The sequence below is a fragment of the Dermacentor silvarum genome, chromosome 4 (genome assembly GCF_013339745.2).
Source record: "Dermacentor silvarum isolate Dsil-2018 chromosome 4, BIME_Dsil_1.4, whole genome shotgun sequence".
NCBI classification, from domain to species: Eukaryota; Metazoa; Arthropoda; class Arachnida; order Ixodida; family Ixodidae; genus Dermacentor; species Dermacentor silvarum.
The window spans coordinates 45,527,090-45,539,841 of NC_051157.2; the positions used below are offsets into that span (position 1 = coordinate 45,527,090).

General features: G+C 47.1%; 1 protein-coding gene across 2 annotated transcripts in view; it reads right to left on the bottom strand.

Moving 5' to 3' along the window:
• Nucleotides 1–12,752, bottom strand: part of LOC119449942 (F-box/WD repeat-containing protein 7) — a 30,959-nt gene that overhangs the window by 3,984 nt on the left and 14,223 nt on the right. For both annotated transcript variants that reach the window (XM_037713244.2, XM_049665536.1), the window contains exons 7-10: nt 11,091–11,375; nt 6,621–6,916; nt 5,632–5,827; nt 4,188–4,428 (exon numbers count right to left, since the gene is read on the bottom strand). In XM_037713244.2, the coding sequence (XP_037569172.1) occupies nt 4,188–4,428; nt 5,632–5,827; nt 6,621–6,916; nt 11,091–11,375 (1,018 nt within the window). The remainder of the gene's footprint in view (nt 1–4,187; nt 4,429–5,631; nt 5,828–6,620; nt 6,917–11,090; nt 11,376–12,752) is intronic.

Here is a 12,752-nt window from a genome sequence, read left to right on the forward strand (position 1 = left end):
AGATGGGCTCTGCTGGAACTTTCTTTATTGGTGAAGATGCCTTAGCATGGGCAAAGTAGCCTCAGAAATGGCAACTCTGATTTCAAAATGGCACTGCCGCTTGTTGGGACAGGTTCGTGTGGTGGAAATTGCAGTGAGATTCGAGATAGTATAAAGTTTCCAGATCATACCTTAGAACATTGGTCGTAGAATCACTAAACCTGCATATCTAAATTTCAGGGTACAATTTCGCATTCACATCCTTGGTTATGCCCATGTGAGGCACAGTTTCCTACAAATAGTTAAACCTGGATATAACGAAATTGACAAATTCTTGAAAAACTTCGTTATAAAGAGGATTTCGTTATATGCAGGTTTGGCACGAAAATTCGAAGAAACGCTTACCGTATTTACTCGATTCTAACACGCCCTCGATTGTAATGTGCACCCATTTTCCGTGACCAAAAGAGAGGAAAAAAAATCTTTTACAGTACCGCGCACCTCATGCTTTCCTACACAAATACTACAACTATCACTCAAGATTTACTCCCAATACACTAAAGTTGCAATGAACAAAAAAGTCCCAGTTTCGCCCGAAAGGCGAAGCATCGATTGCGACAGCAAATTAGCAGACAGCTATACGAAGCAAGGATAGTAGTTTTATCGGCCGTATAAACTTGTAAACATTCGCTGTTTAACTAAATTGGTAGACTAATGCCTAAGCACACGTACTACAGCACATGGTCGAAGCTACGGGAGCTATGCTCGAAGTGCATAGGAGGCGGTCATATTGAAACGCCGATGGCGATATGGTAGCGCAAATTTGGGGTCATACCAGAGTCTAACGCGCAGTCAATTTTTGGACCCGTTTTATCGGAAAAAAAAAAAAAAAAAGTGCGCGTTAGATTCGAGTAAATACGGTAAGTAAGCAAAAGGGGAACAGACGGAAGAGCTCACCCAAAACATTTATTTCGCGGTAAAAAACTGTGTGAGTTTGCTTTGTTGTTGGTTCATGATGGACAGCAGCACTGACCGTTGGTACATCAATGAACATAATGCCGCTCCATCATCGTCCAGCGAGCCCGCGGCGCGGCGCAAAAGGTCGGCTTGGCGGGCTAGGCCAGCTGCAGCATGCGGCGGGATCAGGTTTGAATGAAAGGAGGGGGAAAGGTCACGCCTGCCTCGCGCATGCTCGCGCACACGTGCGTTCACTCTCGCCTCACAGTCGCCGTGAATTCAAGCGTGCCAAGCACGCCGCCGCCGCTTCGCATGCCGTCGTGGCGGAGAAGGTGCTTCCGGTTGCTGCTCGCGCAAAAATGACAAAATTTGGGGCGAAATCTCTAGGTTGTCGGCGGGGAAAATTCATTATTTCGAGGGAGCCTCCCGCTGCCACTTTGCTACGTAGAGGTCTCAAATACGTGTGCTTCTATGGAGTAACGGCGGGGAATAGAAAAACTTCGTTATATCCAGGAATTCGTTATATGGAGGTTCGTTATAAGCAGGTTCAACTGTATTACTGGAATCTCTGGCGCTGCTATCACTCAGTTACCATGAAATATGGATTTGTAGGATTTTCGTGCTGGTGGTTTTGGAGGTTTTTGTGGCTTCAGTTGCTACGCTTTATCTGCTTTTTCTCGGCCTAAATTTTGAAGCAATCCCATTTGTCTAAAAGCAGAAGGCAATTAAGGCTCTGCACACATGCATTATCATTGCAAACTGTTGCATCTATAATGCAATATTTTGTTGAAAACGTTCCACTTGCAAAGCCACAAATCCATTTGAAGACAGAACACATTTAGGCAAATCCAAGCATCGTTCCTGTGCTGGCTGAACCAGCATGTTTGCAGCTCCCATAGACATTAGTGCCAGAGTTCCACCTAACAATTTTTGTAGGGAACTCTTACGATAAGGGGGACACCCCCCTCTCTTCCCGCCACAACCAAAGCCAGTGGTGGCCAATCATTCCCCTTGCACTTACATATGGCGCAGCTCCACTGGGAACAAACACAAGTGTATGGGGGGCATAAAATTACTTGTTATGGATTATGTCAATGCTATTAGCATTCTTAGGCTACTTCATGCACTTTCCGGCGCGGGCTAACTGTGTGTGTGCACGTGCGTGGTCTATCAATGTCTAACCGTTTTCCCGCAAACCTGGACCTCTGGGTGGTCCATCGAATGGGTAGAGCGTAGGGCTCTTGGGCTGAGAGAACAGGGTTTGAAACCAACCGTCAGATTAACTTACGCCATTGGGTATGCAGCACTGCGTACCCATGTGCCGCTCTTCAATGAACCGCTGACGCCGACATATGACGTGGGTCACTGGGGATGCAGGACTAGGTATTTGACATGGGTATGCACCACTCTTAAATGAATCTCTTTCATGCTGACATGGAGCACTGTGTATACGCCACTCAGTGGCATATACAATTCTCAGCGTTCGCACGCACCGGTGCGCCACGCATCTCGTCAGCACCACTAGATGGTGCAGCGTGTCTAGAGAAAAATCCGAGGGCACCTAAGCACTTCTTACTCGAGTTGTGATGCGAAAGCATTAATGTCCAATTGAATGCCGCCGAGCGATCCTTCGAGTTATGAACTCCTCGCGGGCAAGCGAGCAGATTGAGAGGCTTGGCACAGTTTGATTTGGCCTTACCGAGGTGCAGTTAGAACGCAGGCTTCCGAAGGCGAGGATGACGTGGAATGGCAGTGATGCTCTCTCCCCTCACACAACACCTGGCATGCTATAGCGGCAGCAGGTGATACCTTTCGCCCACTCTGCTCCGTCGAGGTTTGAGCCAGCAAGCGCGAGCCAGCGGCAGGAGTGCGCAAGGCGCGCTCGTGACCTGGCATCGCAGCCAATGAGAAATTAGGTGCCGTTTTGCTGCTACAGAAGCCGCTAGCTTTTTCGCACAAAGGGCCATTTGATGCTTTTACATCAAAAGCATGGGAGAGGAGCGCCGCTGCTGCATGATCCATGTCTCAGGACACGCACCGGCGCGTCATGAATTTCAGAGGTCACCAACAGGCTTTGCGCCGCTGCCACTAGACAGCGCATAGTTGAAGTAAACGTCTCACACATAAGGCATTTCAACGATAGAAATATGTTACGTCGCTATACTGCTTCGATGCTGAGTGAATTACCATCGAAATTCATCGTAAGGTGGGTTCTGCAGAATATTTTAATTCAGCTTCAGATCATTCAAACATCTTGAAGCTAAACATTTCGACAGAATTACCTGTCTGTTTGGGAAAATTGATTAAGACTTCGAGAGTGGCTCCAACCAAATAAGGGAATTTATTTGCCCGACATTTCGAAGCCAATTCGGCTCCTTCAGGGGGTATTCTTCAGAGGTGGTGGTGTGCAGCTTTTAACCATCGTAAGAAAGGAGGAAGGGGGGAGAGGGCTGAAGGTGGGGAGACACTTGAGAGGGCACCTGTTCTTGACACACGTGTGTCAGCAATCTTCCGCTTCGGCGGTGAGTCAAACGAGCAGTGTGACACGGCTCACTTTTGATGGCGATCAAGCCCGATCCGGATCAAAATTCTTGACTGCGATTGGCTCCCTCGCGCAGCTTGTGCAAAGGAGTCAATCACGACCGAGAAATTAGATCCGGATTGGGCTTGATCGCAATCAAAAGTGCGCCGTGCAACACCCGTAGTAATTTGTCGACGAAACTGTGCAGTATGAGTGGCCAGCAAGCAATTGCAGCCAGCGCTATCAGTGCAGTTGATGTGGTCCATTTGCGTTTCGGAGGGTGGTGGGTGTAAAGCTATGGGCGCAACCCATTTGTGTTCGGAGGAGTGGAAGGACGATGGGAGAGATAAATGTTACTTTCTGTCTTTGCCTCACTGGAATGGATAACTATGTGCTTTTTTTTTTTTTTGCTGTTGTTTCTCACATCACATTTTACTGGCTCCAAGTTCGAGGTCAGCTAGGAAGGAGTTTGTAAGGCTGTGGCGGTAAAAGCTGACAGAGTCATCCAGCAACACAAGCTGCATGGGAGGGAGGTAGGCTGGGAGCTCCGAAGCGACAGCATGACCAGGGCATTGGCGACGAATCATCACTAAGAATTTTATACAGCTTCGCTGACTTTGATGCATCCCTTGCTCAGATCAACATACATCTGCAAAAAACTTTGTTCTTTTTTTCAAGTCGTGCAGTATCTTGAAACCTAAGGCTTCAAATGCTGTGAAAGACTACCCACCAGCCAGAGTTTGCAGGCACTGGCCAGTAAGGATGTCCCAGACTTTGACCGTTGAGTCAGCGTTGCCAGAGACAAGAATGTTGTTTCGCAGCTCCATGCCTGATGTAAGTGACTGGTGACCCATGAGCTGGTGGCGGCAGGCACCAGTTTCCACATCCCACACTCGGATTGATGTGTCCAGGGAACCACTGACAACGTGTACCCCGTCAAACTGTAGCGAGTACACCCGGTTTGTGTGACCCTGCAAATGTAGAAGTCCAAACACGTCACTAACACAAAACACCAAAAGACTATTATCACATTGCTACACGGTACTTTTACTACCTACAGCCGTAAATTAAAGAAAAGATCAACCTATCAAGATTTTCCTGTTTCTAAGAACTGTCTCTCCTTTAACAGAGACAGTACAAGAAAAAGCTGCAAAAGGAGTAACCGGGGTTCAAAACAAGAATTGCAGAACTTTTGATAGTCAATTATGCAGTTTTGTGTTCTTTAGTTAGAAACCTCATGAACACACAAAAACTGCCTCAATCGGTATTGATTTCATTTTTGCTATTAACCATGTTTTTAAATTACACTGAAACTTGATTAATATGTATCTGGCGGGAACACTGCATAACTGTGCCCTAAACGGTAGTACACCAAGTACATTATTTGCATCTCCTGAAATTTGCCATTGATGTACGCCATCGCTCCCAATAACAAAATAAATTTGACACTGCAGTAAATGTGGGCCAAAATATGCACTACCGAGGTTTTTGCTTTCATTTTTCTAAAGCGCTGAAAAAATTCTGGCTCATTTGCACAAGTATGCGATGGCGCAATGGCAATACACATCGGTGGTGATACCAAAGGGGCATTTCTAAACTTTGACAGGAAACGCAGTGGCAGATGTGGCGGCTGTCTGGTAATTGACATTGCAGTATTGCAATGTAGTGTATCAGATTCCCTTGAATTGTGGAAAAGTTTACATAGGTCAAACTGGACAATGTTTCAATGATCGTGCTCGTCAACACTGTAATAACGTAAAGAACGGATATGGTAGCCATTTAGCTGACCATTGTAAGAAACACGCATGCGCTCCGATGTTTAATAAAACGAAATTTATAGGAAAAGGAAAATCTAAGAAGGAAAGAGAAATTTTAGAGGCCTTTTGGATCAGCATCGAAGGTGACAATTGTGTCAGTTCGCCTTCTCTTCTACTATCAGAGAAAGAAATAAACTTCCTGAAAGAAAGATTGGCATTGTGATTAGCGAGTGTTTGATGTACGCATGTATTTTGAGTATGTATAAAAAGGCTGGTTTTCTTGTAATAAACATTCAGCTGGCAGTCAGCGCTTGTCCTGTGGTCTTCGTTCCTTTCTCGTCTTTGTTCATTACACGCTGTTACTTCATACCTTCGCTCAAATGAAAGATTGCACCTGTATAAAGGAAACATGCTCACCTGCAATGTGTGGAGGCATTCCTCTCTCCGGGGGTCCCATACTTTGACCATGTAGTCGTATGCTCCACTAACTACCAGGCGGCCATTGTACTGAACACACCGCACAGCTGCAACATGACCCACGAGCACGTGCAGGCACTCTCCAGTTTCAAGGTCCCAAACTCGCAATGTTGCGTCGCGAGATCCACTCACCACCCTGGCCGAACGAAAAGGAGGAAACCATTTGTGAATTGCATAACTTGTGAGCAGAACATTGAAAGATTAGCCAGCCTTAGTAAGCAACAACCACAAAAAAAAAAACTGATGAAACTGACGATGAGCTGCATCAAACTTTAAAGTAGAATGTTGAAGCTACATTTTATCAAACTAGCTTTATTAAACCAGAAGCCCGTAAAAAAGTTAAACTTTGGCCCAGAAATTCATTGGGCGAAACAGGGTAAACACTCTTGTTATTCAATGACAAATCCTACATAATCATGGGATTATCCAGAGCTCACGAGGAATCGAGAGAAAAGCATTCTGAAGCATCCCACATCATTAGGCCAGCGAATTTTCCACAATGGACAAGGCCGAGCAGGGAACCACTACACAAAGAATTCATCTTAGGCTCCCTCATGGAACATATCCAAGAATCACAGCTGCTGATGTACTTTTAACTGCGCCCTCGCCATGGAACCCCATCCAGTTTTTCTGCCTCCCAAGATGGTGACTAACAAGAAGGGAGGTTTCGCACCCACATTAAAAACATTTTGACTACCACACTGCCAAGGAAGTGACAAGGCTCCAATCAAAATTACAATGCACTTTACAGTTTGCTGTCTCCGAGATGGCAACTGTACTACCATACGTGTCATACCCCATCAAATGCAGCCGCTGCAGCTGGCTGTGGCGGCTGCATACAGCCATGCTTGATACCCACCCACCCCTGGCCTCGAGCTCAGAATATGTCTGCCATACCATGCGAGAGACGGAAAGCTACAGACACTCACTTGTTTCCATACAGGTGCATGCACCGCACTGTCGACGTGTGCCCGTACAGAGTGTGCAGGCACATGCCCGTGTCGGCATTCCAGACACGCAGTGTGCGGTCAGTTGAGCCACTCACTACCAGGGAGCCGGCCATTTGTGAGGACCACACACCGCCCGTGTGACCAATGAGTGTGCGCAGGCAACGCCCCGACGTCGCCGACCAAACCTTCAGGGTGTTGTCGTCCGAGCCGCTCACAATGCGGTTGCCCGAGAACTGCAGACATGTGATGACGTGATCCTCATGACCCCGCAGCACCTGCAAGACCAATAGCCACGTTACTGAAGAGATAACATCAGGCACTTCACAAGAACATGTTGGCCTGACTGGTTTTAATCAATTTGTGGGATTTTAATGCCTCAAATAGTTAAACTTGATATAATGAACTTGAATGTAACGAAATTCTTGATACAACAAAGTATTTAACATTTTATAACTTCTAGTCCATAGAACAATGTATCTTACAGTAAAAGCTCGTTAATTCACAACTCGTCAATTTGAAATTTGAATAATTAGAAAAAGTTGCCGCAGAACGCATTGAAAGAAATATGTAATGCATCCAGCTAATTCCCACTGAAATCCACACTGCTACCAATAATTCGAACTCCGCACCTTTGTAGATGGGGAGAGTGTTAGTGCGCGGGAGCGTGTTGGCCACACTGGTGTCGCCGCGCGGATCTTAAAGCACCCACGCCGCTCCGCCGACAGTTGCAGACAGCCGTTTAAAGCGGCGCGCAGGTTGGGGATTAGTTCTGAGCATGCTCCAAAGAGAGCAGCTGACTGCGCGCGCCGAAAATGTTGGACTATAGAAGCACCTTGACTCTAAACGTGCAAGTTGCGTAGCGTGACAGGCCACAAGCGATGCTCGTCCATGTGCCGAGAACGTCGGATTATACAAGATGCGGTTATAGCCAAAGCGTGTTTATAGTGCGACGTTTTCGGCACGTGGGCGAGCTTCGCTTGTGGCCAGTCTTGCAGCGCCACTTGCGCCGCGTCAGCTGAAATGCCATCCTCTCTATGCTTTGATACGAGCGCCGTCGGCGAAGCGGCATGGGCACCCTTTCTTTTTTGCGCAATGCATTGTGGGTCGGAGCAGTCGGCGCGAAGAATGCGCGGATGGAGCAAGAGACATCTCGATGTCGGGCACGTTGGCTACGCCAGTGCGTCGAGCTGTAGACGTCGCTCCAGCCAATGTAACGTAGCGTGTGGGCGTGCGTGCTCACGCTACGTACATCGGAATGTACATGCGCAATTTTCTCTGACTTTCATTAGTTCGCACTTTGTATAATTCGAATTTTCGTAGCATCCCCACAGAATTCGAATTAATTAGCTTTTACTGTATAGCAAAGTGTGTTTATAGATTTCACTACAACAAAATATCACTGCCGCCGCGAAGGAATAGCGAGACAATAAATGGAAATTTTCCAACAGAAATTTCACATTTTGCGTTGGTCAAATGGTTGAAATACATGGGCTGCTTGCGAACGCACCTCTCAAATCATGCGCTGAGCAACCAAGAGTGACCGCCATAGCAGAGCATTGTCATGTTTCGTATAAAGTCCAAATGCAACAATATCTTATCACGCCCCAAGTGCTGTACGCCTTATGTGCAAGTGAAAGCGTGCGAGGATGAGCCGAGAAGGATGGTGGCGAGCTTGCGGTAATGCGATCAAACGCACGCGAGGGCAAGAGCTAGAGTGGTCGGCCTGTTGGCACGCGTCTCCTTTCCCAGCACTGCTGTGGCTGCCCATGGCTGTCAGCATGACTGAGTGCATATGCAGCTCGTGCATCCTGTTTTAGAGGTAATCTGCTGCATGTGCAGACTGGGTGAACCGAGATAGTGTGGTATCGTGCGCTGTCTTCCCACATGTTTATTGCTGGCGGTTGCATAATCTAGCAACTTGGATGCGTTGAAGAATCTAGAAATCTAGATGCGTTGAAGAATCTAGAAATCTAGATGCGTTGAAGAATCTAGAAATCTAGATGCGTTGAAGCGAGAGGCATACGAAGAACACGCTCCCCGCTGCCAGCGCTTTTCATGACAGCATCGTCTTACTACAGGCGGCACTATGAGCGCCTGTAGTAATGTGAATGCGAAAGCGTGGCTGGCTTCGCTTCATACCGCCGATGTGAATATATCGTCGACACGGCATGAAACTGTATCTTTCATCGCTGACTCTCAAATTCAACAAAATAATTTTTTTTTTATGAATCAAATTTGCTTTTTCTGATTTGTCGATTATTCGTAAAATTTTGCAGCCCCTTCCACATAAGAAAAATCCATGGGATCCATCGGCGTTTTCCTGCGGTAAGATGCGAAACGTTGATTGGCCAGAGCAGCGTATTCAAATCCCGCGCACTAGAGCACGGCTGCCATTGGCCGTGGTGAGGTTGCCATTGGCCGCTGAGTGGACGGCCAGGTCTGCTCTCCTTACTGCTCCGCGCTCCATCTGCTTCGGCAGACGTTTGCTGGTGAGCTGTTCTTCGCTTGCACTATCTTTAAGATTATTTTTTCATCTTTCTTTGATTACTTTCGTGGCCTTCAGCTTCTTGGTCACACGCGATGCTGGCAACGAATCCCGAGACAGTGAAGAAGTTTGGTGCACGGAAGTGCACTCCGAGCAGAGAGATTCAAAGCTGCTGTGAGTGCTGACTGCGTCGACGCTTGCAGTGACGGGACTGTGCCGTCAGCTGTCGCCTGTGGAGAATCCATCGCACTGAGTGTGTCTGGAGTCTCAAGCATATCAACTGCTTTAAGTGTTTCCGAGATCACCGGACCCAGCACCTGTTTTGAACTGGCACCAATCAAGCCTGAACGGATCATCCACCATCCATTTGCGGACGCATTTCCTGACCCGCGGTGTCGAACTTTCAAAGCCCGTTTTCTCAGAATGGATTTTTTTTTGCTGGTAGTGGTGCTGAGGAAAACTATCTCAGGAACCGCTTGTTAAATTTGCATGCTGTTTACTTTATTCTGTTCCTGAATGAATTTGCCAGGGTGTGACAATCTTCTTTCTTTTCAAATACAGTGTTGTGAATTAATAATAACCGTGGTCGTTGAAGGCAACATGAAATTCAAAATTGTGTTAAAATTTTTTGAAGGGGAAATAAAAAAAAAGGGCTTTGTTAAGTCCTGGGATATTTATCAAGGAACCATCACAAAGAATTTCAGCTTCCTACTGCGTCCTGGGATTTCTCTAGATTTTTCCTCAGGAATGCATTTAACTTACCTCGTTAGACCCCTCTAACTCTGCAACTAAAAAACATAGCTCTATGAAACTTAGCAGTTCCTCTAATTTTAGTGGTGTGAACATACCCTGGAAGCTTCATCCACATCTTTAAAAAATTACCGCCCCTTCCACTCCATGAAGATGGTCGAACAGCGAAGCTGTGCATCCGCGGCTGCTTGGCTCCATCGTACGAAAAGCGTGCGGTGCAAACACCTTATACTGCTTATAGTCTCAAGGAAGAAGCCGCCCGACGTGAGCGCCAGCAAGAGCTTGCTCACGTCGTGAGGAACGCGCTAGGAACACCAACACCCACGAACGCCAGCTTTTATACCCCAGCGCCTCTCCTCCTCCTCCCTGGCGCGCGCTCCGATTGGTTGGCTCCTCTCTTCCCAGCAAGCGGGCCACGTGACCTCTATGGCTCTGCTCCTGCGTCACGGCAGCCGTCATCGCTGGTGCATGCTCTTTAAGAACAGCTTCTATCACCTTTTATTCCCTTTACCCCTTTCCCCAGTACAGGGTAGCAAGCCAGTATTTACACTGGCTAACCTCCTTGTCTTTCTTTCTTTCTCTCTCTCTGCTGTTAAAAAAGTTGGGTCTCAAGGGTAGCCTCCCCCCTTAACAGAGTTAACCAAAGCATAGTACTGAGCATTTTACATTCCACCCCCACCAGGCTGTGCCGGCCAGGAATTAAACTCGTAACCTCGTACTCAACAGCACGAAGTCATAGCCACCGAGCAACAGCTGTGGGTGCCTGACTAGTTTGCCAGTGTTACAAAAGGTAGGACTAGCTGCAATTATAGGGGAGGCCGCTTCATGGCTACCAGCCTCCCGTGGCTCCTTTTTCTCGCTGGGCAGCCGTACTTTCACCCCCACAAGTCTAGCTCTCTTGACATCCCACCCATCACTTGATTATGCTCGCGTAAAATGCGGCATGCTGCAATGGCAGTGTGCAAACATCGAGTACCTGTGCACACATTGATGAATCACATGCGCAGCATCATCTGAAGACTGATGACAGTGATGAGCTTTCCCTTGAGGTTGAGTAGAATGACAACCCCAGTATTTAGAATCAAAACATTGCAAAGTTGTCTGCCTTCTTCTTTACCCCATTAGTTTAAATTTTTTTCATTCTAAATACCACAAACCAACTAGCCCAGCGGCTAACCCTCTTGAATACGCATGTTCCAGAGTGGCAGGCCTACCTTGGGCTCTCGTATAGGTTTGCAGCGCCAGTTCATCTCAACGTAGTGGTGCCGCATGAATGCCAGCTTCCACGGTATAGGAGCCGCAGAGTTGGGAGAGGGTGGAGACGAAGCACAGGATGACAGTCGCCGGCCGAGCACCTCCTGCACATCCTCAAGCCCAGCCTCACGGCACTTCTCACGCCACAGCAGGTTGTCTTCTGCCAGGATGCGCCAATAGTGGCATGTCTGTGCAGCGCGCAGCAGGTCTCGAGGCTCCAGGAATGACAGCACATACAGTGCCAACTGTGAACCAAGGGCAAGAAGACTCAATCTACACCCATTTCCTGTTGCCCCAACAAGGGTACAAATACAGCCACCAACCAATTTTTCAGGCACCAATGCAAGCCTGCCAGAATGCCGAAATAATCAGGCAGTCAGAAGATGACTAATGTAAACCGGAAAATCAATTTCTTAGTTTTTTATAATGCCAGCTCAACGGAAAACCAGTTTGTACTCTTGCTTTATGCTGTACGTCACTGAAACAATATCTACTTGAAATTTCATGATGGCCGATGCCCCGTGTGTGTTTGCGTTCACCCACTGTCACAAAGTGCAGATATCGCACATGCGACTGTGACTCCGAACACTATCAGTTCGATCAGCATCCAACTTCGGTCCACGTCGCTACACATAAGTGGGACTCCCTTAATAAGCTGTAAACATTGTCGCAAGAATCTCCTGTGTAGCACGGCTGACAGTTCCACACAAACAGCTGAGTTTGGAACTCAGCTGTTGCTATTTTTTCATTTTTCTGTTCTTTCAACACTGCCACCGTTTAGCATGAAGCGAGAATCCTTATCAGTTTAGGCTGTGTTACACAAATTTCCTTTGCAATACACTACACGAACTCGGAACTTGCACTGTTCTGCCCAGTAAGCACACATACTAACTTGGTAGATGTTTGCGTTAGTTGCCGGCTAATCACCCACAAACCTTAAGTCCACTTCATGTGTGCAGCCGTCAGCACAGCTCGTGAACATGATCTCAGACCCGACATTAAATGTCTGCAGATACTAGCATACCAAGAGCGAGCTTGCTTCGCCAGCTTGGTTTAACCAGCATCTCTTCATAAGGACTCGGCAACCAAGGTTGTGGTATGGTGTTGAGTCAACGAAGCACTCATCACAAGAGCTGTTCACCACATGGCAACCCAAAAAATTGATTCAATAACGAAAACGCAGGAACGGGTTGCAGCTTGACTGACGGCAACTTTGTTCATGACCGCATGTTTGTCACACCGTACATGCAGATCAATTGGAAAAATTGGGCGGCACACCATGCAGCGTCCAAAAATTCAGCTACCGCTTTACATTGGTTCTACGGAGCTGGTGGCAGTCATCAAATTCAAGCATCCGAAAAATGGATCAGCGACTGTACGTGCAAACATGCACATTACAACAAATGCATGTTGTGTTCTTTTGCATTATGCACCATAATATACCATTTTTATATCATATTTTATCTTATGTTCTAATATCCATAACATATCTTCAAGCACACGGCCCACTATGGTTGGCTTGCAGCCCACGTACATTGCACTAATCACAAGCCACGCAATTTTCCCCCACACCCATGCAGTCAGTCAATGTACAAATAAGGTATGAAAGCTGAAGGACATTG